The 23,135-nt window shown below is 38.2% G+C and overlaps 4 protein-coding genes across 4 annotated transcripts in view; 1 reads left to right on the top strand and 3 right to left on the bottom strand.

Annotated features, from left to right (window-relative positions):
- LOC133882013 (scopoletin glucosyltransferase-like) overlaps positions 1–1,775 on the top strand; it is a 1,831-nt gene extending 56 nt beyond the window's left edge. Inside the window, exon 1 of the mRNA XM_062321098.1 lies at positions 1–1,775. This exon is cut by the window's left edge and continues 56 nt beyond it. Coding sequence (XP_062177082.1) covers positions 69–1,520 — 1,452 coding nt within the window. The 5' untranslated portion in view covers positions 1–68 and the 3' untranslated portion in view covers positions 1,521–1,775.
- A 5,055-nt stretch (positions 1,776–6,830) lies between these two features.
- LOC133882436 (abscisate beta-glucosyltransferase-like) lies at positions 6,831–8,407 on the bottom strand. Its single transcript, XM_062321616.1, has one exon. It carries the CDS (start codon positions 8,370–8,372, stop codon positions 6,921–6,923), a length of 1,452 nt encoding a protein of 483 aa, XP_062177600.1. The 5' UTR covers positions 8,373–8,407; the 3' UTR covers positions 6,831–6,920.
- Positions 8,408–10,678: 2,271 nt separating this feature from the next.
- On the bottom strand, positions 10,679–12,265 carry LOC133882071 (abscisate beta-glucosyltransferase-like). Its single transcript, XM_062321177.1, has one exon. The coding sequence runs from the start codon at positions 12,211–12,213 to the stop codon at positions 10,768–10,770; it is 1,446 nt and encodes a 481-aa protein (XP_062177161.1). The 5' UTR covers positions 12,214–12,265; the 3' UTR covers positions 10,679–10,767.
- Positions 12,266–13,207: 942 nt separating this feature from the next.
- Positions 13,208–22,722, bottom strand: LOC133882738 (CBS domain-containing protein CBSX2, chloroplastic-like). Its single transcript, XM_062321956.1, has 8 exons — positions 22,325–22,722; positions 19,677–19,764; positions 19,531–19,595; positions 16,999–17,047; positions 16,713–16,765; positions 13,974–14,089; positions 13,780–13,837; positions 13,208–13,677 (listed from the first exon to the last, which is right to left on the bottom strand). Exons 1-8 carry the CDS (start codon positions 22,550–22,552, stop codon positions 13,603–13,605), a joined length of 732 nt encoding a protein of 243 aa, XP_062177940.1. The 5' UTR covers positions 22,553–22,722; the 3' UTR covers positions 13,208–13,602.
- Positions 22,723–23,135: the final 413 nt, after the last annotated feature.

The raw sequence follows: 23,135 nt of genomic DNA on the forward strand, positions 1-23,135 counted from the left end.
TCTCCTCGTTATCATCGTCCTCATCTTCTTCTTCTTCTTCTTCTTCTTCTATTGGCTTTCCGGGTGAGATGGGTAGCGAGAATCCTCAGCTTCACATAATCTTCTTCCCTTTCATGGCCCATGGCCACATGATACCAATGGTAGACATGGCCAAGCTATTCGCAAGGCGAGGCGTGAAGGTAGCCATAGTCACCACCCCTCTCAACGTGCCTTTCGTCTCCAGAATCAAAACTCGCGGCGGCGGCGCCAAGGTCGATATCCAAACGATCAAGTTCCCGGTCGAAAAGGCCGGCCTGCCAGAAGGATGCGAGAACGCCGACTCGCTGATCATGACTTCCCACGAAATGTTGAACATGTTCTTCAAAGCCCTGGCGATGCTTCAACAACCATTGGAGCAGCTACTCCATGATTACCACGCTGATTGCCTCGTCGCTGACGTGTTCTTTCCATGGGCAACCGATGCTGCCGCAAAATTTGGTATCCCAAGGCTTGTTTTCTATGGAACCGGTTTTTTCTCCATGACTGCGGAAGAGAGTCTGAACCGATATGAACCTCACAAGAAAGTTTTGTCTGATTCTGAACCTTTCGTCATGCCTAATTTTCCTGGAGATATAAAGTTGACGAGGATGCAACTACCAGACTTCGTTCGGCAAGGGGTTGAAACTGACATGACCAAGGTGTGGAAAGAAGCTGTAGAAGCAGGCATGAGGAGCTATGGGACTGTTGTAAACAGCTTCTATGAGCTGGAGCCGGCTTATGCGGATCACTACAGAAAGGTTTTGGGAAGGAAGGCATGGCATGTAGGGCCGGTTTCAGCGTGCAACAAGGACGCTGAAGATAAAGCTCAGAGGGGGAAAGAATCCTCCGTTGATGAACATGAATGCCTGAAATGGCTTAATACAAAGAAACCCAAATCAGTTGTTTATATATGTTTTGGAAGTTTGGCTTCCTTCAATGATTCTCAACTGATGGAGATTGCAATGGGTCTTGAGGCTTCTGGCCAGCAATTCATTTGGGTTGTGAGGAAAGGCAAAAATGTAGAAAAAAAAGATCGGGAAGATTGGGTACCTAAAGGATTTGAGAAGAGAATGGAAGACAAGGGACTGATTATAAAAGGCTGGGCACCCCAAGTTCTGATTCTTGATCATGAAGCAGTTGGTGGATTTGTGACTCACTGCGGGTGGAATTCAACCTTGGAAGGAATCACTGCTGGGGTTCCCATGGTCACATGGCCTGTGTTCGCGGAGCAGTTTTACAACGAGAAGTTGGTGACTCAGGTGCTGAAGGTTGGAGTGGATGTTGGTGTTCAGCGATATTGTGTTGAATTGAAGGGAGATAGTATCAAGAAGGAAGCAGTGGAGAAGGCAGTGAAGCGGATTATGGTGGGTGAAGAAGCGGAGGAAATGAGAAGGCGAGCCAAGTCACTTGCAGAGATGGCAAGGAGTGCTGTTGAAGATGGGGGATCATCTTACTCTGATTTGAATTCTTTGATTGAAGAATTGAAGTCACGTTGCCCTTGACATGCAAGCAAACGATCGATAATCATGCCTTTTATTTTAATTATCTTTTAATTAGAATAATTAAAACTTGTTGGCTTTTTTTTTTCAAAAAAAAAAATAAAAAATGTAGGAACCATAAGGGGGAGGGAAAAGAGGGAAGACAGATTTGAACTAGCTAGCTAGTGATCTCTAGATTTTCAATCGATTGAGCTAGTCCTCAAGTCTTTGTTGGTGTTTGTTAGCTGTGCTCGCTTGTTATTGAATCCTTATTTGGTAGATATTGTATTAAGAACTTGGGAATTTGGGATTAACATTCCAATTTAATGTCTGAATTGAACTATTTGACTAATGTGGTTTAGTTGTCTAAACAGGTTCTATCATGTAAAAAAAAAATTCTTCTTAAAACACACGTGGCTTTTAAAACAAAGGTGTAAGTTTATAAGGGGTAGATTTTTAATAATATTCTTTGTTTAATAAAATTGTTTTAAAATGAGTAAAAACAAATCCTTGAAAATTCCGGTTGATTCTAAACCTCTAATTTCTGTTTTAAGTGGCTCAGGACTAAAATGTCACTAATTTTTCAAGTGGTGGTCGATCAGCATGTTGGGATTCAAGACCAAGAACAAAAATACAGTGAAAATTATTTTTCTTTGTGCAAATTAAATAGTCAATCTAGCATTAAAATATTAACTCATCAAAAACAATGCAGATAAATAAATCAAACAACTCACAAACAGGACATCAAGATTTGTACATGAAAAACCTTCCGGTGTAAAGGAAAAAATCACAGGACTTAGTCTAATTAAATCTTCTACTATCAACAATAATGAACTTATAAGTGTCTTCTATAGAACAATGTCTAGAGGTTAATTATCACCACATCAAGAATATATACATTCTTTGATTAAAATATAAATTCATCACTCCAAGAATAGATTCCAATAAAAAGAAAGATCTCACCAAGTAGAGATGAACAATCAAGCAACTGGAAAAGAAGTCCAACGATCAACACCAGTCAATACGTAACTCTCGTCGCCAAAAAAATATACTGAAATTTTATCAAGATCAGACCATAAATGATCATTCAATCTATGATGAAAATAACTATGTAGAAAATTCTATTTTCACTCGTCTCTCACTGTTTTTGTCGCATTATTCTCTAGACTGATTTTCTTCACATAGTCTCGAGCTGTAAAACTGCAAGCCACCTAGGGAGAAAAATCAAGCAGGACACTAAGATTTATATGTGGAAAACCTTCCAATGTGAAAGAAAAAATTACGAGACTTAGTCTAGTTTAATCTTCTACTATCAACAATAATGAGCTTACAAGTGTCTTCTCTATAACAATATATAGAGGTCATCATGCACCACATCAAGAATACATAGATTGTTAGATTAAAAACATAAATTTATCACTCTAAGAGTGGATTCCAATTAACAAGAACAAAAAAAGATCTCACCAAAGAAGGATGAATAACAATCAACTAGAGAAGAAGTCCAAAGATCAACAGTAGTTAATTCGTAGCTCTCGTTGTTAAGAATAACATACTAAACTTTCATCAAAATCGAACTATAAATGATACTTCAATCTCGACCAGAAATGTTTACGAAGAAAACTCTATTTTCATTCTACTCTCACTGTTTTGGTCGCATCATTCTCTAGACTGATTTTCTTCACACAGTCTCGGGCTGTAAAACTGCAAGCCTTTCATTTTTCTTTTTCTTTTCTTGTTGGCCACAAGTTATGCATTGTACGTAACCTGCTCTTTGTCAACAGTCGCATTTGTTTCTTTTTGGCTATGCACTGTTACATACACACCAATCACAAATCACAGTCTGACATGTGTACGTACGTCACTTACAATAAAAAAAATAAAATTATTGTAACTTCACTCTTAGTGATTCTTCCCTAAAATCACATTCTAAGTACGTCTTAATGTATGATAAAAAGCTTTGCCCTGGATTTTCTCTGCACAAAACTTGACATTTTATACATATTTGTCTGCAAAAGAGTTGTCGTTCAGTGGAGGCAGTGGCGGGGGGTCAAGATTTTTATTTTTTATTTTTATATATTTTTATGAAAGAAAAAAAAAACTAAAGTTAAACAAAAATTAATTAAAAATATGAAAAAATTTAACTAAAAAAATTTAATTTTTGTTTAAAACATATAAATTTAACATACAATTTATTTTGCCACGCTTCGCCGGTTACTTGATTCAATTATCTTCTACGAGTCTTTATAATTGGTTGACAAGGTTTTTTTTCTTTTCTTTTTTGTGGATATGTCATTAGAATCTAGTCTCTATCACTAGGAGGGTAATAAAAAATTCTTAAGCAAAGATATGTTTGTATATTTGTTAATCTACTTCGGCGCGAGTTTATTTAGAATTTGATTAGAGCATAATGAAATATTTGTTGTTCTTCATAATTTCAGGTAACTACAATTATATATTTCATACAATTAAAATATGTAAGAAAAACTATATATATTCATAACAATTAATTTAATTGAGCAATCTAAGTTTAAAAGCATAATCAAAATTAAAGTTTGATTACATAAATGAAATTTTCTTTAATTTGCAATTTTGCTTTTAACTGTCCATGACCTTTATCTTTTGCTCAACTTTTCCTTCTAAATTTCGGCCTTAATATACTATTTGCTTTTCTTTTTTCTTTTTAAGTGAGCACAACCTATATATACTTCATGCTTTTTTTTTAATATATTGTTTTATTAGTATTTATACTTTAGACTTAAGGGTTTTGATTTTAATCGTGTTGTGTTGTGTTGTTAGAAGAGTTTAAAGGTTTGGACTTTTGAAAAGTCTTGGAAGTTTGGTCTCTCAACCAAACCCACTGGCCCACTAACATTTTTTTTTCCCAAGCCCACTAACACCTCAAATGAAAGAAGCTAAGGCAACTTTAAAAACCAAAAAACAATAATAATAAAAAAAGGCGCTAAGGCAGTGGTCTACGGATCAGGATCCTCTATAATTTGCTCGAATTTAAAAGAATTCGGGCATGTGATTATGAGATACCACTTATGGAATCCACATGACCAAATAAAAATTGGGCTGCCCAACCACTTAACCTATCAAATGGGTCCCATAAGTGATCTCTCACAATCACATGCCCAAATTCTCTCAAATTCGGGCAAATAATTGTAGAATATCCTAATCTACGGTCCACGACTCCACAAACAGTCCAACAACAAAAATTTATTTAAACGGTGTGTTTTAAAGAGACATTGTGCTTCTCGTTATCTTCTTCCCAATTTTCATCTAATCTGAACCTAAAATCCTGAAATTGTGGTAGAAAAATTTCTAGACTTGCTTGAATCGTTTGCCCCTGAAGTTTGGTGACTAAATTTCGATTGTCCCTGATTTGCAGTTGAAAGTGGACAAATAGGGCATCCAGAGGATTTTCTACTACGGCTAAGAAACATTTTTGGAGGTGGGGGGGAGGGGGGGAAATGCCCTTTCCCGACCCATGGCTCTGCCCTTGAGTGGAGTTTTGTTTTTGTAAACAAACCTTCTCTGAAAACTTGTTAGGGGTGGGCGTCGGTTCAGTAGGCGGTTAAGTCGGTTAATTCGGTCGGTTAACTGACTTTTGTCGGAATGTAGTCGGTGAATTTATTTCGGTTAAGCGGTTGATAGGCGGTCGGTTAAGTCGGTTAACATTCGGTTTAAATGGGTAATGAAACGACGTCATTTTTATTTTTTGAAAGGAAAAAAAAAAAATGATCATACGTTTCGTTCTTACTAAAACAACGTCGTTTCGGTTAATCGGTCGGAATAGAATGCGGTTCGGTTCGGCTGCCGATCCGGCTTTTAGAATAAAATTTTATACCGACTACCGAACCGAAATTAGTCGGTTAAAGTTGGTAGGCGGTAGGCGGTAAGCAGATAATTTGCCCATCCCTAAAACTTGTTGTCCCCAGTAGTGGATATCAATGATTTGACCTATATTAACATTATTGCAGAATAGTGCAGTGTTTATGTTGTTGATATGGGAGTTTTATAACTTTTATTTGATGTTTTTGGTGGAAATAAATTTTTAATTAAAATGAATAAAAAATTATTATTTTAATAAAATAGAGAAGAATTTTAAATAAGTTGATAGATGCAAGTCTTTGAAAAGTGGTTAGTTAAAAAAAAAAAAAAAAGGGTTTTGATTAGCCATTATACATTGAAATATGAGAAAGCCTTCAATCCAGACATGGCGTAAAAACCCAATTTTACAGCACTCATTAGGAATTCAACACGTAACTAAAAGCACCAAATGCAAGATGGGGTAAAAACACAGGAACTTCTTTCTGTATATAATTCCCCTCAAGAAGATTTCCATGAGATAAGTAAAACAAATATCATCCTTACCCATAAATCCTAGGGCAGATAAGTAAACAAGGTAGTCAATGAGAGGAAAACCCCACAAACAATGAAATGTTGGGAGCTAGGTTTGATTTTCTTTTTGAAACTTTAGTTTGTGAAGATTTGGGAATCGGGTTGCGATTCTTTGTGGTTTGGTTTTTTTTAACGGGGTCTTGCTTTCTTGTCCTTTCTGCTTCTGGATATTCATGAAAATAGTTTTTGACTATGTTTTTGGAGTTGATATTGACTCTGAATTTGGCTTCTTAAACATGAAGATTATAAATTTTTGAGCTGATTTCAGCAGAGTGATTGGGACTGAGGCTTGGAGATGGGCTCAATTGGGATAATTTTTCTTCTCGACATAGGATTATACTCATAACTAGAATGAAAATTGGTTTCATGCTCAGGAAAAAAAAAAAATGGTTTGATGAAAAAACGAGAAGGTTGGTTTGACGAAAACACACCTACCCTCCTCGCTTTTGGATGATGGCTAATTCCGGCGGTGGGTTGTTTAAGGATGATCCGATGAGTTCTCTTGCAAGGAGAAAAATTCTCTCTTTTTGTCTATAGGTTTTCGTTGGTTCATAGAATCCAATGTTTTATGTTTGTTGTATTTGATGGTTTTAATTAGATGATGCGCCAAATTCTTATTGGAGGTTGTAAAGTAAAGCTTTACGGCCCATCATAGAAGGGGCTCTCTAGAAATATACATAAGCTAGTAAAAGTGCCTTTTAATGCCCCCAATTAAAAATTGTATCAATGTCCCCCAAACTATAAAGACCTACTACAGGTGGCCTTAGGTCTTGTGAAGACCCAAAGTAACTCTTTTATTTTTTATCACGTTTTTTTTCATTAATTTTTTTTAAAAAAAAAAATTGTCTTTTATTTATTTTTTATTAAGGATATTTTTGTCATTTGATAGACATTGTGTATTGTGTTGGTCTCTTCGAGTCTTCGGCATTTTATCGAAAATATAATGTGCATAATTAATCGGATTCTTTTCTCAATCTCCGTTAAAAGGAAAAAATAAAAAATAAAAAAAAAATCCCCCTTTCAAGCCTCGTTCCTGCAGGATTTTAGCTCCTCAATTAACGCGTCAGCATCCTCAGACGAAGATCCACCTTCTTCAACAGCTCTCTTGGCCTTCTCTGCAAACTCTCTAGCTCGCCTTCTCATCTCCACGGCCTCAGCAGCACCATCACCATCACCACCCATCAACCTTTTCACGGCCACCTCCACCTTCTCCCTCCCCACCAACGCCTTCTTTTCAACATTAAACGACATCCACTCCACGCTCCCAACTCGAACCCCAATGCCCAACACATCAGTCACCAGTTTCTCATTGAAGAACTGCTCCGCAGAGATAGGCCATGTGATCATCGGCACGCCGGAACTCACTCCCTCCAACGTAGAATTCCACCCACAATGAGTCATGAACGCTCCCACTGCAGCATGCTCCAGTATCAACAACTGCGGCGCCCACCCTCTTATTATCAATCCCTTCTTTGATTCCTTAATCCTCTCTTCAAATCCGTCGGGAAGCCAATTTTCTTCCTCTTCACGTGTTCCCTCCGATTTGTTGAAGATCTTTCCGACCACCCAAATGAATGGATGGTTGGAAGCCTCGAGACCGTGAGCAATCTCGAGGAGCTGTTGAGGTGAAAAGCGAGCCAAGCTCCCGAAGCTGATGTAAAGAACAGAGTCGGGTTCTTTATCATCCAACCACCTCAAGCAACTTTGCTCATCAATGGAGGCTTGTTTGCCTCTCTCAGCCTTGTCTGCGACATTTCTGTTGCATAGAGACACTGGTCCTATAATCCAAGACTTCTTTCCCATCTCCTTCCTGAAATACGCAACGTAAGCTGGCTCCAACTCATAGAAGCTATTAATCAGAGACCCAAAGCTCGTCTCCTCTCCTTTACGCATATTATTAACACGCCCAGAATTCTCTCCAGCAAAAGGCGGAAGCTGAGACCTCGTCAACTCGATCCGATCAGGAAGACCCGGCACCAGAAATGGCTCGTAGTCCGAACCCACCTTCTCGTGCGGCGTGTGCCGTCTTACATTATCCATGACACAGCGAGAGAAGATCCCGCCTCCAGTGAAGAAAATCCTTTTAATTCGGAGCCCGTCAATGAGCTCAGCCGCCCAGCGGTGAAACCAGTCAACGACGATGCAGTCGGGCCGGCGGTCAAGTAGAAAGAGCCTGAGAGGCTCTTGGAGGACTGAGGTGTCGGTGAATGGGGTGGCGGACATGTCGGCGTCTGGCGAGACAGCGTCTTGCGGTAATCGGAGGGCGTGGATAGAGATTTGGCGGCCGATTTGTTGGTCACGGGAAATGGTTTTTTGGAACAGGGGGGCGCTAGTAGGTGTGGCTATTATGGTGGATTTGGCGCCGTGGGATGCGAACACTCTGGCTGTATCAATCATTGGGATCTGGTGGCCTCCGCCCACAAAGGGGAAGAAGAACATTTCGACTACTCCCGGAGCTTCTTCAGAGTCCATGACGCCGAGACAGAGAGAGATACAGAGGCAACTGGGACTGAATTGCGTGTTACAGTTTGATAAGACCGGTATATATAGTAGCATAATTTTAGAACACTGCTAACGTCACCAGTGACGTAGTTAATTTGGCATTTTATGGTTCAAGAGACCTTAAGAAAAGGATCTATATTTAATGGTTGAAGTGTCAACCTCGTACACACAATTTTTTTTAAAAAAAAAAAATTAAATGAAAGAAGATCTTTTGTCCAAGAGATTACGGTATTTTTTTGGCTTATACAAAATACAAATGAAGAATACACTGCCTATACAAAAAAAAAAGAGGCTCGGATGAAGGCAGCCAAGTGATCATTTGGCACACCGGCACTCGCACCTTGTGTGATCAACAATGGGTCCATGAACCCTCTCACAGGGCCACAGCTGCATGTTCTAATATCAGCAAATTTGAGAGAATTTGGATATGTGATTGTGAGATACCATTTATGGAATCCACATGAGTAAATAAAAATTGGATTGCTCAACCACTTATCCTATCAAGTGAGTTTCATAAATGATCTTTCACAATCACATGCTCAAATTTTCTCAAATTTGGGCAAATAATTGTAGAATATCCTAATCCACGGTCCACGACTTCACAAACAGTCCAACAACAAAAATTTATTTAAACGGTTTGTTTTAAAGAGACATCGTGCTTCTCGTCATCTTCTTTCCCATTTTCATCTAATCTGAACTTAAAATCTTGAAAATGTTGAAACTGTGGTAGAAAAATTTCTAGACATCCACAGTGCTCGAATCGTTTGCCCCTAAAGTTTGGTGACTGAATTTCAATTGTCCCCGATTTACAGTTGAAAGTGGACAAATAGGGCATCTAGATGATTTTTTACTGTGGTTAAAAAACATTTTTGAAGGGGGGGGGGGGGGGGGGGGATGTGCTCTCTCTATACCCCTGGCTGGCTGGCTCTACCCTTGAGTGGAGGAGTTCTGTTTTCGTAAACATACCTTTTTCTGAAAACTTGTTATCCTTAGCAGTGGATATCAATGATTTGACCCGTATTAACAGCATTGCAGGATTGTGCAGTGTTTATGTTGTTGATATGGGAGTTTTATTTGATGTTTTTGGTAGAAATAAATTTTTAATTAAAACAAATAAAAAATTATTATTTTAATAAAATAGAGAAGAATTTTAAATAAGTTAATAGATGCATGTCTTGAAAGGTGATTAGTTAAAAAAAAAAAAAAAAAAAAAGTGAATTTTGACTAGCCATTTTACATTGAAATATGAGAAAACCTTCGATTCAGACGTGGCGTAAAAATCCAATTTAACATCACCCATTAAGAATTCAACACGCAAGCTAAAAGCACCAAATGCAAGAAGAGGTAAAAACACAAGAACTTCTTTCTGTATATAATTCCTCTCCAGACGATTTTCATGAGATAAGTAAAATTATCATCCTTACCCATAAATCCAACGGCAGATAAGTAAACAAGCTAATCAATGAGAGGAAAACCCCACAAACAATGAAATGTTGAGAGCTGGGTTTGATTTTCTTTTCGAAACTTTAGTTTGTGAAGATTTGAGAATCGGGTTGAGATTCTTTATTGGTTTAGTTTTTTTCTTTTAACGGGGCCTTGCTTTCTCCTACATATCCATATAAACGGTTTTGGACTATGTTTTTGGAGTTGGCATTGACTCTGACTTTGGCTTCTTAAACATGAAGATTAGAAATTTTGGAGTTGATTTCAGCAGAGCGATCGAGACTGAGGCTTGGAGATGGGCTCTATTGGGATAATTTTTCTTCTCGAAATAGGATTGTACTCATACCTAGAATGAAAATTGGTTTGATGAAAAAATGGAAGGTTGGTTTGATGAAAACACCCTTACCCTACGCACTTTCGGACGATGGCTAATTCCGGCGGTGAGTTGTTTAAGGAAGATCCGATGAGATCTCTTGCAAGGAGAAAATTTCTCTTTTGTCTATAGGTTTTCTTTGGTTCATAGAATTCAATGTTTTTATATTTGTTGTTTTCATGGTTTAGATGACGTGTCAAATTTTTATTAGAGGCTGTAAAGTGAGGTTTTACGGGCCATCCTGATAAAATGGACTCTTTTATAATATACAAAAACCATTAAGAGTGCCTTTTAATACCCTCAATTAAAGATTATATCAATGTTCTCCAAACTATCTAAAAGACCTGCAGGTGGCCTATGGTCACTTTTTTTTTTTTGAAATTTTGTCTTTTATTTATTTTTTATTAAGGATATTTTTGTCATTTGATAGACATTGTGTATTGTGTTGGTCTCTTCGGCATTTTATCGAAAATATAATGTGCATAATTAATCGGATTATTTTCTCAATCTCCGTTAAAAGGTAAAAAAAAAAAAAAAAAAAATCCCCTTTCAAGCCTCGTTCCTGCAGGATTTTAGCTCCTCAATTAACGCGTCAGCATCCTTAGACGAAGATCCACCTTCTTCAACAGCTCTCTTGGCCTTCTCTGCAAACTCTCTAGCTCGCCTTCTCATCTCCACGGCCTCAGCAGCACCATCACCACCCATCAACCTTTTCACGGCCACCTCCACCTTCTCCCTCCCCACCAACGCCTTCTTTTCAACATTAAACGACATCCACTCCACGCTCCCAACTCGAACCCCAATGCCCAACACATCAGTCACCAGTTTCTCATTGAAGAACTGCTCCGCAGAGATAGGCCATGTGATCATCGGCACGCCGGAACTCACTCCCTCCAACGTAGAATTCCACCCACAATGAGTCATGAACGCTCTCACTGCAGCATGCTCCAGTATCAACAACTGCGGCGCCCACCCTCTTATTATCAATCCCCTCTTTGATTCCTTAATCCTCTCTTCAAATCCGTCGGGAAGCCAATTTTCTTCCTCTTCACGTGTTCCCTCCGATTTGTTGAAGATCTTTCCGACCACCCAAATGAATGGATGGTTGGAAGCCTCGAGACCGTGAGCAATCTCGAGGAGCTGTTGAGGTGAAAAGCGAGCCAAGCTCCCGAAACTGATGTAAAGAACAGAGTCGGGTTCTTTATCATCCAACCACCTCAAGCAACTTTGCTCATCAATGGAGGCTTGTTTGCCTCTCTCAGCCTTGTCTGCGACATTTCTGTTGCATAGAGACACTGGTCCTACAATCCAAGACTTCTTTCCCATCTCCTTCCTGAAATACTCAACGTAAGCTGGCTCCAACTCGTAGAAGCTATTAATCAGAGACCCAAAGCTCGTCTCCTCTCCTTTACGCATATTATTAACAAGCTCAGAATTCTCTCTAGCAAAAGGCGGAAGCTGAGACCTCGTCAACTCGATCCGATCAGGAAGACCCGGCACCAGAAATGGCTCGTAGTCCGAACCCACCTTCTCGTGCGGTGTGTGCCGTCTTACATTCTCCATGACACAGCGAGAGAAGATCCCGCCTCCAGTGAACAAAATCCTTTTAATTCGGAGCCCGTCAATGAGCTCAGCCGCCCAGCGGTGAAACAAGTCAACGACGATGCAGTCGGGCCGGCGGTCAAGAAGTAAGAGCCTGAGAGGCTCTTGGAGGACTGAGGTGTCGGTGAAAGGGGTGGCGGACATGTCGGCGTCTGGCGAGACAGCGTCTTGCGGTAATCGGAGGGCGTGGATAGAGATTTGGCGGCCGATTTGTTGGTCACGGGAAATGGTTTTTTGGAACAGGGGGGCGCTAGTGGGTGTGGCTATTATGGTGGATTTGGCGCCGTGGGATGCGAACACTCTGGCTGTGTCTATCATTGGGATTTGGTGGCCTCCGCCCACGAAGGGGAAGAAGAACATTTCGACTACTCCCGGAGCTTCTTCAGAGTCCATGACGCCGAGACAGAGTGAGAAACAGAGGCAACTGGGACTGAACTACGTGTTACAGTTTGATAGGACCGGTATATATAATAGCATAATTCTAGAACACTGCTAACGTCACCAGTGACGTAGTTAATTTGGAATTTTACGGTTTAAAAAAAAAATTAAATGAAAGAAGATCTTTTGTCTAAGAGATTACGGTATTTTTTTTGGCTTATACAAAATACAAATGAAGAATACACTGCCTATACAAAAAAAAGAGGCCAAAAAAATGCTACCATGGGATCTTTACTACTGTAAAGGGGAAGATCTAAGTATCTAACAAAAGGGTACAAATATGTGGGAAAGCTACTGGTCAAACCGATGGTAGCGGCTCAGTAAGCTATGTTGTGGAGCAGGCCTATCAATCTTTGTAGCAGCCCAATTGCCAAAAGAGCTGAGGGACTAAAAATATCATAAATAATGGAGACAATTCTCCAATTGGTTGAGGTTGGATTTTTGGCCTTAGGTGCTGACAGTTCAATACTTTGGCAAATTTCACTGCATGGATGGCAGCAAAGGCTCTCCTCCAGGAGCAGTGATGGGCAGGGGCAAATCAACCGGCCCTTGCCCGGCACTTTCCATTTAAATGGATTTTTTTTAATTAAAAACAGCTTCTGATGTCTTATTAAAAAAAAAAAATTATTATTTTTATTAAATCAGTCTGCTGGGGGACGGTAAAACGTCCCCCAAGTATCATTTCCCCTCCTTCAGTTGGGTCATTGGGGAGACCCAATGTGGCTGAGGCAAAGAGTATAGAACCATCAAAGTTGATGCCAATGAAGGCAGCCAAGTGATCATTTGGCACACCGGCACTCGCACCTTGTGTGATCAACAATGGGTCCATGAACCCTCTCACAGGGCCACAGCTGCATGTTCTAATATCAGCAACTGTAACAAAAAGGTAAAAATTGTTTTTATATTTTTGAGAATGTTTTGTGTTTTCTCTTCTCAAAACAAAAACATAAACAAACTGAGCACATACTCTCGTAACAGTTTACTTTATAACAGAAATAATAATTACAACACAAAAGTCAGATTAGGCCGCAGCCCAAGTCAATTCTCATCCTAGCCAATATTTCTCAACTCACTAAAAAGAATATTAACTGAAAATTACAGACACAAGCTTGCTATAAACCAGCATATAACAAAAAGGTGTAAGGTCTAAGGGCAGTAATCAATCGATCCCTTACCACTTGATGCTTTACTTGGCAACAAAAATTACTAGGACAACAATTATAAACCTTCCCGCAAACGATATACTTGGCCCAAACAAACAAACCTGGAATAAGAGACTGCACCACTGTGATGTGATTTTTTTCATGATGCATGCATTGTGTCAGCTTTTCATAGAGATCCAAACTATGCCGACGTTAAGCCGGCACGTTTCATCTGAAGAGCAGCTCTAACAACATTTCCCCTTGTTAATAGCCCAACCTTCCACATTTAAGCAGAGACCAATTATCAGAAACAATCTACTCCTGCTAAGCACCAACAAATGAAATTTCAAACAGAAAAACATGTGAACATTATCCTTACCAGCTTACCATCACCATCTACTACAGGCAGTCGACGATATTTTGTTTCAAGTAACAACCTAGCATTAGAAGAATTGGTTTAGAGCATTTAGAGTTCCAATTTCACAAGCAAGAAAATTTGTAGAATGCCATCATATGATACATGATTAGAGTCACAATTTGTAGATCATTAAAACAAGTAAACGAAATGAATACCTAGCGGCATCTTCCAGATTGGTGGATTCACGAACAATAAGCGGAGCAGGTGTCATCAAGTCGCCAACAACCTTGCCATTAGTTTTACTGAGCAGGTTCTGTATCTGATTGAATGCCTGCAACAATTATCCAGAATTAGAAAAAGCAGTAGTTGGTGAAGCAATTATTCATACAATTCAACGATTTCATATATAGAGAGCCTCTTCCATCTAAGGAGTGAGGACATACCAAAAACAAAGAGCAACAGGATGGGTTTCGGTTATAGGCTAGGTTATGACTGTGTTTAGTGGACTCGCACCTTGCATATGATTTTAGCTATTGCATGTGGAAAGGACTGAGACCAAGTCAAGTAAAGCCTATATCAATTAAGACTGCTTTGCTTGTCTATGCGATTGCAGGTATCTTTATCAGCTCCTATTTGTGGCACACAATTTTGTGGAATTTAGGTAGCAGTTATGATTGCTTCTATAGAAAAGAAGAAAGAGTGTGTGCTTTCATTGGGGATTTACAGGAAAAAAAAAAAAATTCGTTACATCTTCCTCCAACTCCTAGTGAAAGGCATCCAATCCATTAAAATAGAAGTTAAAGAGGGCATTTCTGCTTGTTGGGTCCTTGATATGGAAATCAAAGGTCATGGGGATATTCCCAACAAAGCTTTTGGTCGGGCCAAAAAAGGGATCATACTAATGAATAAAATATTTCATTCAGCAAGTTCAATATAACACTAGAATAAAGTCATGTTCATGTTATGTAAACCAATTACTCTACACCTTAATTTCTTATGTAACCAAGCTGCAGTGGCATAGCTTCCCCTGCCTTGGCAGTGTCATGGCATAACTGCCAATGCCAAATCCACCCAAAAGGGAAAAGAATATAAAAGAGTTCTGTTTCCAAACAGATATGTCTGTCTTTAATAGGGGTTCATGCTTTAGCAATTGGATTTCATGTTTCATAAACTTCAATAAAAGTGCATCGGTATTAAGTCTCTTATAAAATATATAAATAAATAAATTTTCCGCAATAAAAGACAGTACCAGTCTAAATAATTTAATGAATGGGATGTACTGAATGAATCAGAAAGACCTTTGCTAACACCTATATACTACTAACTAGGCCAAACATTTTTCACTTGATCTTTAATGCTTTCAGTTTCTTTTCCAAAAAATAACTTGCAATAAAAGCAATTGACATGAGTCCATTGCAATCCCTAGAGTGGGTGATCAAATTCTCAAACAAGTTTAAGTTTGTCATGTTGTCTAACTGAGAAGTATTGTGATCGTGACTGCCTATATTTATTTGTGAGAAGGTGGGGTGGCACCAATGGAGATGATTTGGGACATTTGCAACAGAGACCTATGAATGATCCAATACAAAAAGTAAAAAAATAAAAAAATGATAATACTAATGAAGGGGTAAAAAGGGCAAAAAGGAGGCCAAAAAATGACTTGGGTAGCCTTACAAAGGAAAAAAATGATTGTTAGAGAAGTAACTAGGGACATGCCCTAAATAGGGCCTAGTGGCATAAAAGGATCCAAGTAACCAACCCTAATCAGTTGGAATTAAGGATTAATATTATTGAGAGTATGTGTCCACTATACCAAGCAGAAGGAAATGCAACGGCAACACTCCAAGAACTTAAAAGGAAGCACACAAAAAATAGTCATGCTGTCGTGATGTATGTCTAGAACTTTCACCAAAACAGAGAAGTTTATACTAGAAGCTATGATATTGTAACAATACAAGTGGATTGAGTGTGCATCTGTGTGCACACACATGCACTCACGCGTGTGCAAGGTGTGTCTATATACTGCAACTTTATGAATATTAGTATAAATAAGGCTGTGCAAACCACCAATCCGCCTCCAACTTGGTTCCGTCCCACACAGGTTAGCTTCGGTTGGTAGGCAAAGGAGGTGTAGGATCTGGTTTTATATTTCCGACGAAATTTGGAGTTCGCATCGGAAATTATTTTAGATTGTCAACTTTTTTCGACTCGATTCTACCCAAGTTTTATTTTTATAAAAAATAATAATAATAATAATAATAATAATAATAATAATAATAATAATAATTATAAAATGACGTCATTTGGATTAAAGTCCAAAATAGAGACGTTCTGAAGAAGCTATAAATTTGTTTAAAACCCTACATGTCTACGTCTGTGTCGTTTTGAGCTCTATTCTCTCCCCTTCTCTATGTTCTCTCAAATTTTCCTCTGAATCTGGATGAAGTCCAAGAGATGATCTCTGTCTTCAACAGACGAAGACAAAAACGTTGGCAATCCTTTTCTTCGCCTTCGTCGAAGACGACAAAACTGGCAATTCTATTCTTTGTCTTCGGCGAAGATGAAAAGATCTTTGTCATCTTCCTCTGTTGGAGACGAAAATCTCTTCATTTTCAACAAATACTCTTCGTCTTCTTCGACCCCCGCCCAACTCCGATTATTCCGACCGCCTCCGACTCCGACTTTTCAGAGGTAGAGGCGGCTCAAAAATTACCTCTATCAGAGGCGATGTCAAATGTTTTTTTGACTATATGGACTCTGGCAGAGGCAAAAGCTACAAAGAGCATTTTTTACTCCGTTAGAGTCGGTACCCACCCCTAAGTAGAAATACAACATTAGCATTAACCACCATATTCTCAAAATTAAACCTACAAGAATCTCATAGCCGTACAAGCAATGCACACAATTTAAGCAAAATTGAAGAATAGCATTTAGAAGAGGATGTTCTCACATACTTTCCACGTGCTATCAACATCAGGGAACAGACTTGTGTCACTTTGACTGCCACCTAATAGCCATAAAAGAACAAATAAGTAGCTATTTTACACAATCTGAATTCGGAACATTACCACAACCTAATTTTTAAGACTTAAATCAGCGTAAACCACCCCCCCAAAAAAAAAAAAACCAAAAGATTCTGTAACCAATTGCATGATTCACTACCAACGGGAAAGGATATAAGAGACAAAATGAAAATTAAAACAAAAAATAGTTATGCCAAGTCATAACATACTGCACTACCTGATATTGAGTCAAGTGCTAACAAGTCATAGTCTGAAACAACACCAACCTGCGAGAGAAAAACAACCTCAAGCATTGAAGCAAAACAATCTCATATGAAATTATAAGTCTGAACATAGCTGGATTACCTTACTAAAACTTTTTTTAAAAAAAAAAAAGTAATTAAAAAATATCGTACAATTTGGAGCGGACAATAATAGAAGTTATCATCAACAGTTAAAAAAAATAATCATCAACAATCACAAAAAGGTAACATGTTGGACGAATAGAATTGGATTACTGCTCATTATTTTAAAAGGGTTAAAATATCATTTACATACCAAGCCGAGTGTGACGTAGGAAAAATCTAGAGAACCTTTCTACATGTGCTTTGGTGAGCTTGGATTTCTGGAAAATAGCAGGTTAAGAGATTAGAATTGTATAAGGATGTGATTAGGGTTTATGGTTTGAATGTGGCATGGAAAAGATTGGTGTTCAAGGGGTGAAATGGGGCTCAAAAGAACAAAGGCTGCAACAATTCTGGGTAGAAGTAAAGTTAGGTATGTTAGGGTTTTGTTTCTCTGGTTAATTGGTGGCTTAAGGTTAAGGAAGGTGAGATTGAATCTGTCCACAGACAGTGAAGTAAACAGGGAACCGAGAAAGCAAAGGACTAAGAAGTACTCTAGGCATAAAAGCCTTCTATGAACTAAAACATTCATTTTTTACATAAATCAACTCTAAATTATTTGAGAACAAAGACACACTTACATAGACCCTAGATCTCCTAATAGAATTAGAACTCCCGCTTTAACTTATAAACAAACTCCTAAGAGCACTATCAGCAACTTCCCTTTGATTTTCCCTAAATTTATGGAACAAAACTACTTTTTGCTTTCCTATCCTAATACACTATACAATAGCTTCCCTTATATTTTCTTTTACCATTACAACCGAACAACACCCATCTTACCCAGCAAAATTGCTCGCGAAACCCCATGTCTCCTTTCAACCAAACGAAGAACTGAACTCCCCTTTTGCTACCAAGAACTCAACGGCTTTAGCCTCTACTAAAACCAGCTAGAAAAACCCATCAAATACAACCAAAACCAAAGCCTCCACCCACGCCCACATCAAAGAGCACACACAGATGATAGAAGAAGTCAACACACGCATACACGAGCCGACGAGAGAGAGAGGGAGAGAGAGAGAGAGACTATTGTGATATGCATATATCTCAACTAAAAAAAACCAATCCAACTCCACACAACCTACATAGAAAAGGCTTTAACTATGGATAACCACATTAAGAAAGAAAATCATCCAAATGAATTGGTGTTGCTCCACTATTTTGCTACAAGTGATCTTATAACCTTCTTTCTCCATTTTGCAAATCCTCGTTGCTCGAAATATGAACTCAATAAATATAGGATTCATTTAGCCTCCCTCCCTCCCTCCCTCCCTATCGCATATTTGAAAGTAACTTCAGCCAAATTCCAATGCACTCATCTGACCATCACAGAATTCCATTTATCATATGGCAAAAGTACTTGGCTCTCACCCTCACTTGCATCCACACTTCCTCATTTCCCTCTTCCCCATCAACCCAAAGGGATGGCAAAGGGGGATATTAAGGAAACAGAAAACCCATCACTTCCTCATGTGCAAAAAGCATAACGACCTCCCCTAAATCTGTAAGATATTTAGCACAGGAGAGGACGTGAAAGCACCAATAAAATCAATATAGCATGGGAAACCCCATCAGGCAGAAAGAAAATAAGCACATAATTAAAGCTCATAAACAACTTATATCAAATTATCACCATAACACTGTTCCAGATACAACATGTATGACACATGTACGGTACCTTCATGCAAGTTTCACCTTGTCCGTGATAAAACATAGAATGGCTCAACTTCCTACTTTTCTAAACACTCTGGAAGGAACATTTCAATTTATAAGCTCACATTTAACTTGGTGTAGCACCTTTGTATTAACAGGACTACAGGAGACACATCTCACAAGCTTAAATACAGATAAAAATATAATATATCCACAGAATGCAAGGGCCCCATTGTCCCAGATCCTCCAAACACGGTAATATTTATCAGTCTTTTCTTTTTTTCATAAGTAAACATATTTCCCAATCTTCATTCGCTAACAGAAAGCATTTCCTAAGTTTTATTGTGCATAATGCGTAATTGAAGCACCAACATTTTTATTCTAATGCAATACGATGGTAGCCAACATTTTGCTTCTCCCACTCAGCAATCATACATATTTAATTTGGGAAATATATCAATCACCAACCGCATATTATAATTTTCTGTACATCATTCTTTAGCATTCCACAGACAACTATCTGCATTAAAAATAGCTGGTCTTAAAACATGTAATCAAACAACAATCCCATCTATGTTGTCAACTATATCTGCAATTCAAGATTGAGAATAAAGAATCATTCACATGCCAAAATATGCTACATCATATTATGCCATACATATAAATGTGGTTCCTTTTTTTCTTGTCATAGTTAAGAGTGTAAATAGAATTACCAATATCCAGTCATCATCAATCACAGGAAAACCAGTTATTCTCTTCTCCACTAGAGCCTTCAATGCTGTAACAACAAAAGACTGAATAAAAAAATGAACCAATCATAAGATACTCAAGAAAGTAGATGCCCAAGTATCAGCAATACCTTCATCAACAGTTGTTGTAGGATTTACAACGTGTAAATCCTCCCTCTTTGTCATAAAATCACCAACTGTATATGCTCCACTTCTAGACTGAAAATCAACGTAATAAATCAGGAGTTATATTAAACCTTAACCCATCAATGAAAATTGTAAAATGCAAATAACAAGCAACCCCCTCACTCCCCCAACTGGAAGAAATAAAAAAGAGCAACAGAAGTCAGTATTCAAAATATAAAGGGAAGGAAAAACAAAAAAGAAAAATAGATATGAAACCTATACAGAACTAACAAAAATAATCTGCAAAGTTCTGTAGATAACATCTCAGAAACTTTAGTTAGTTTCACTCAAAGGACATGTTTCCACTTTCTCAGTTGCAAAAGGCATCTATCTTAATATAATGCTAATGGCAAATAAGCTACACAAAGAACCATTCTTTCGTCATTAACAAATTGGTGACTTTCCAATTACACCCTTTTAACCATGACACGGTAGAGTCAATCTTTTTTAGTCAATGAAAAGGAAATAGTGAGGCTTTCATATGATTAAATTCTGGTGTAAACAATCACATCTATAGCATGTGCCTTGCCCCCCCCAAGTATTAGAAAAATGCATTAGCAACTGGCATATGTTGTTTGGAATTCTTAGCAAGATGTCCAATTCTCTGTATTGGTCTGTACCCAAAACCCACAATCAAGAGTTTGTTAGAATACTGATCAAATGACTATATTCAACATTTCCCAGCAATTTAGATCTTTGGGATAAATAATAATTTTTCATGGTATCAGAGCAAGTCACGAGTTTGAACTTGACTTCAAATTGTACCTCTCATTTAATTTACATATTTCACATGTTAGGATCCAGTTATTAAGATTCAAAGAATTGAATTGGTCAACGAAAGGCAATTTCAAACCCTAGCCACCAGTTTCTCTTCAGATCGATCTTGGTTGAGGGGGGAGGGGGCGTTGCCCCCGGCCCCCTACTCTTTGCTTTTTCCGTCTTAATTACTTGCTTCTGTTATGGTTTTATTTTCGGCCTGGCACTGAGCCGTGGGTTGTTGGTTTTTCTTCTCTCTAGGTGGCTCTTTGAAAAACCAAGAGATGAATGTGTTTTCCTCTAATCCTTTTGAGGATTTGGAGTTGGTGGGTTTTGCTCTACAGTTGGGATGTTCAAAGTTAGGAGCAAATATAGGTTTTTTGTTTCTGGTGAGGCTCGGACTGGTGCGAGGAACGTGGAGGATAAAGAGGGGTTTTCTCTCTTGGATCTGCACTTTCTGTGCTGTTTCAGGGGTTGTCGGCAACGTTTTTGGAGAAAGGAATTATGATGGGTTGCACAACTTGGGATATTTCTTTTCCAGCGTGGAGGATAAAAAGGGGTTTTCTCTCTTGGATCTGCACTTTCTGTGCTGTTTCAGGGGTTGTCGGCAACGTTTTTGGAGAAAGGAATTATGATGGGTTGCACAACTTGGGGTATTTCTTTTCCAGCGTGGAGGATAAAGAGGGGTTTTCTCTCTTGGATCTGCACTTTCTGTGCTGTTTCAGGGGTTGTTGGCAACGTTTTAGGAGAAAGAAATTATGATGGGTTGCACAACATAGGGTATTTCTTTTCCAGGGTGTCAGCAACATTTTGATGATGAAGAAGACTGATGTTTGGGTGCACAAATTGGGTTACTTCTATTCCAGCAAGGGAATAGGCTTATTCTTGAGCAGGTTTTGGTGGGGTTTTATTTTAGTAAGTGGATAAGCTTATTCCAGAGCAAGTTTTTTTTTTTCGTTTAGATGAAACCTTATACAGATCTACCGGCGACTCCGCTCTATGCTGGCCTATGTTATTTAGTTTAATGTTTTTGGCTTCTTTAGATTGTGTTCTGTTGATTAATCTCTGCAGCCTAGCATGGTAGACTTTAGATCTAGTTTTTAGATCAGATCTTGCTCTCTTATCTTCTTATAGTGGAACTTATTGTAAAAGAGATGTGTTTTTCTGTGTTCTTCTGCTAAGGCAACTACCCTCCAAGTCAGGAATTAGTCTTGTACTTTGTTTTTAGGAGTATTTGTACCCCTAATTACAGCTTTTGGCCCTTTGAGTCTCAGATTATAATAAAGGTTATTTCTTTGTTCAAAAAAAAAAAAAAAAAGAATCCAGTTATTAAGGAAAATATTAGCTTAAAATATTGATTAAATGGTTAAATTTTTCAATTTAGGTTTTTGAGAAAATTGATAATTTATCAAATTTAAAGGCTTAAACAAGTGCGTACTCGATCGTCACTCTACATGCATGCGGACATAGAATTAGTTTTACTTCAAAAGAACTTCATAAACATCTACTTCTCCCTCTTGATATAATCAAAAGTAGCACAATTAGATTAACAGTCAAAAACTTAGAGCGTGTTTGATTGGGTTTTTTAAAAACTGTTTTCGCTTTTTAAATCCTAAAAACACTTTTCAAATATAGTTATCCACACATATTCATACATACATGCACATCTACATTCCTGTATATACAAGTAAAAGTATGCACATGTATTCATGTTCAGCCCGTTCACGTTCAGATATTGGTAAAACAAACCAAAGAAAGCCCAAAAATTTACCGCGAAACCCATTTCGACCAAAAGCTTTTCCAATTTAGGCGTACAAAAAAAGAAACATCCACTCACCGGTACGGAGTTTGTGACGCTAGCGCGGGCGAAAGCGGTAACCACCGGTCCTCGGAGTCCTGACACGCGGTTCGAGAGCTGGGAACGACGTTGTTCGGAGAGAGAAGCAGCGAGAGCCGAGGGTCCTCCGTGGCAGCCACGGTAGGAAGAAAGCACAGAAGGCGCCTGATGCCGATGATGGAGAAGAACCAGAGCATTAGCCCATGGCGAAAGCGCGATCGAGCCCATTTGCTTTTTCTTTATAATTAATTTGGTGTTGTATATAATATAGTATCTTAGAGATTGGATGATTTTATGGATTCTGATGACGAAGGGACTCTCAGAAAATGTTACATCTTGCTTCCGTGCCGCAGGGAGGAACTGGAAAGTGGAAACATAGACTTTTTCAAACTCGTGGCTGTTAATGTACTTCTGGTTCTTTCTTAATAAATAAGGTTGTTGGGAGTGCATTTTTAGTATTATTTTACAAAAACATGTGATAGTTATTATTTTTAAATTAAACAATAAAGTTTTTGTTATATAACAACTTATATAAAATATGATAAATATTAAGATTATATTTTACCATACTTACTTACGGTGTATTTAGAATTGCGATTTCGTAGACAAAAAGTACGATTTTTTAAAGTAAATCGTAAAAAATGAATCGTTTGAAAATTGCTTCTTTTTAAAATTATGATTTGAAAACGTAGAAAAATATTTTTTTAAATCTTAAACAAGGATTACTTTTTTGAAACAGTATAATTTTAAAAGTTAACCTGCGATTTTAAAGGTTAAACTACGATTTTGTCAAATATTTAACTGCCATTTT

The sequence above is a fragment of the Alnus glutinosa genome, chromosome 11, assembly GCF_958979055.1.
Source record: "Alnus glutinosa chromosome 11, dhAlnGlut1.1, whole genome shotgun sequence".
NCBI classification, from domain to species: domain Eukaryota; kingdom Viridiplantae; phylum Streptophyta; class Magnoliopsida; order Fagales; family Betulaceae; genus Alnus; species Alnus glutinosa.

What these genes read in the sequence shown, in the direction of transcription:
- LOC133882071 (XM_062321177.1), bottom strand. Translation starts at nt 12,213, where the DNA reads ATGGACTCTGAAGAAGCTCCGGGAGTAGTCGAAATGTTCTTCTTCCCC.
- LOC133882738 (XM_062321956.1), bottom strand. Translation starts at nt 22,552, where the DNA reads ATGGGCTCGATCGCGCTTTCGCCATGGGCTAATGCTCTGGTTCTTCTC. An exon ending in GCGTCACAAACTCCGTACCG is followed by an intron (nt 19,765 to 22,324) that starts GTGAGTGGATGT and finishes GTTGATTTTCAG; the next exon opens with TCTAGAAGTGGAGCATATAC. An exon ending in TAGATGGTGATGGTAAGCTG is followed by an intron (nt 13,678 to 13,779) that starts GTAAGGATAATG and finishes TAAATGTGGAAG; the next exon opens with GTTGGGCTATTAACAAGGGG.
- LOC133882436 (XM_062321616.1), bottom strand. Translation starts at nt 8,372, where the DNA reads ATGGACTCTGAAGAAGCTCCGGGAGTAGTCGAAATGTTCTTCTTCCCC.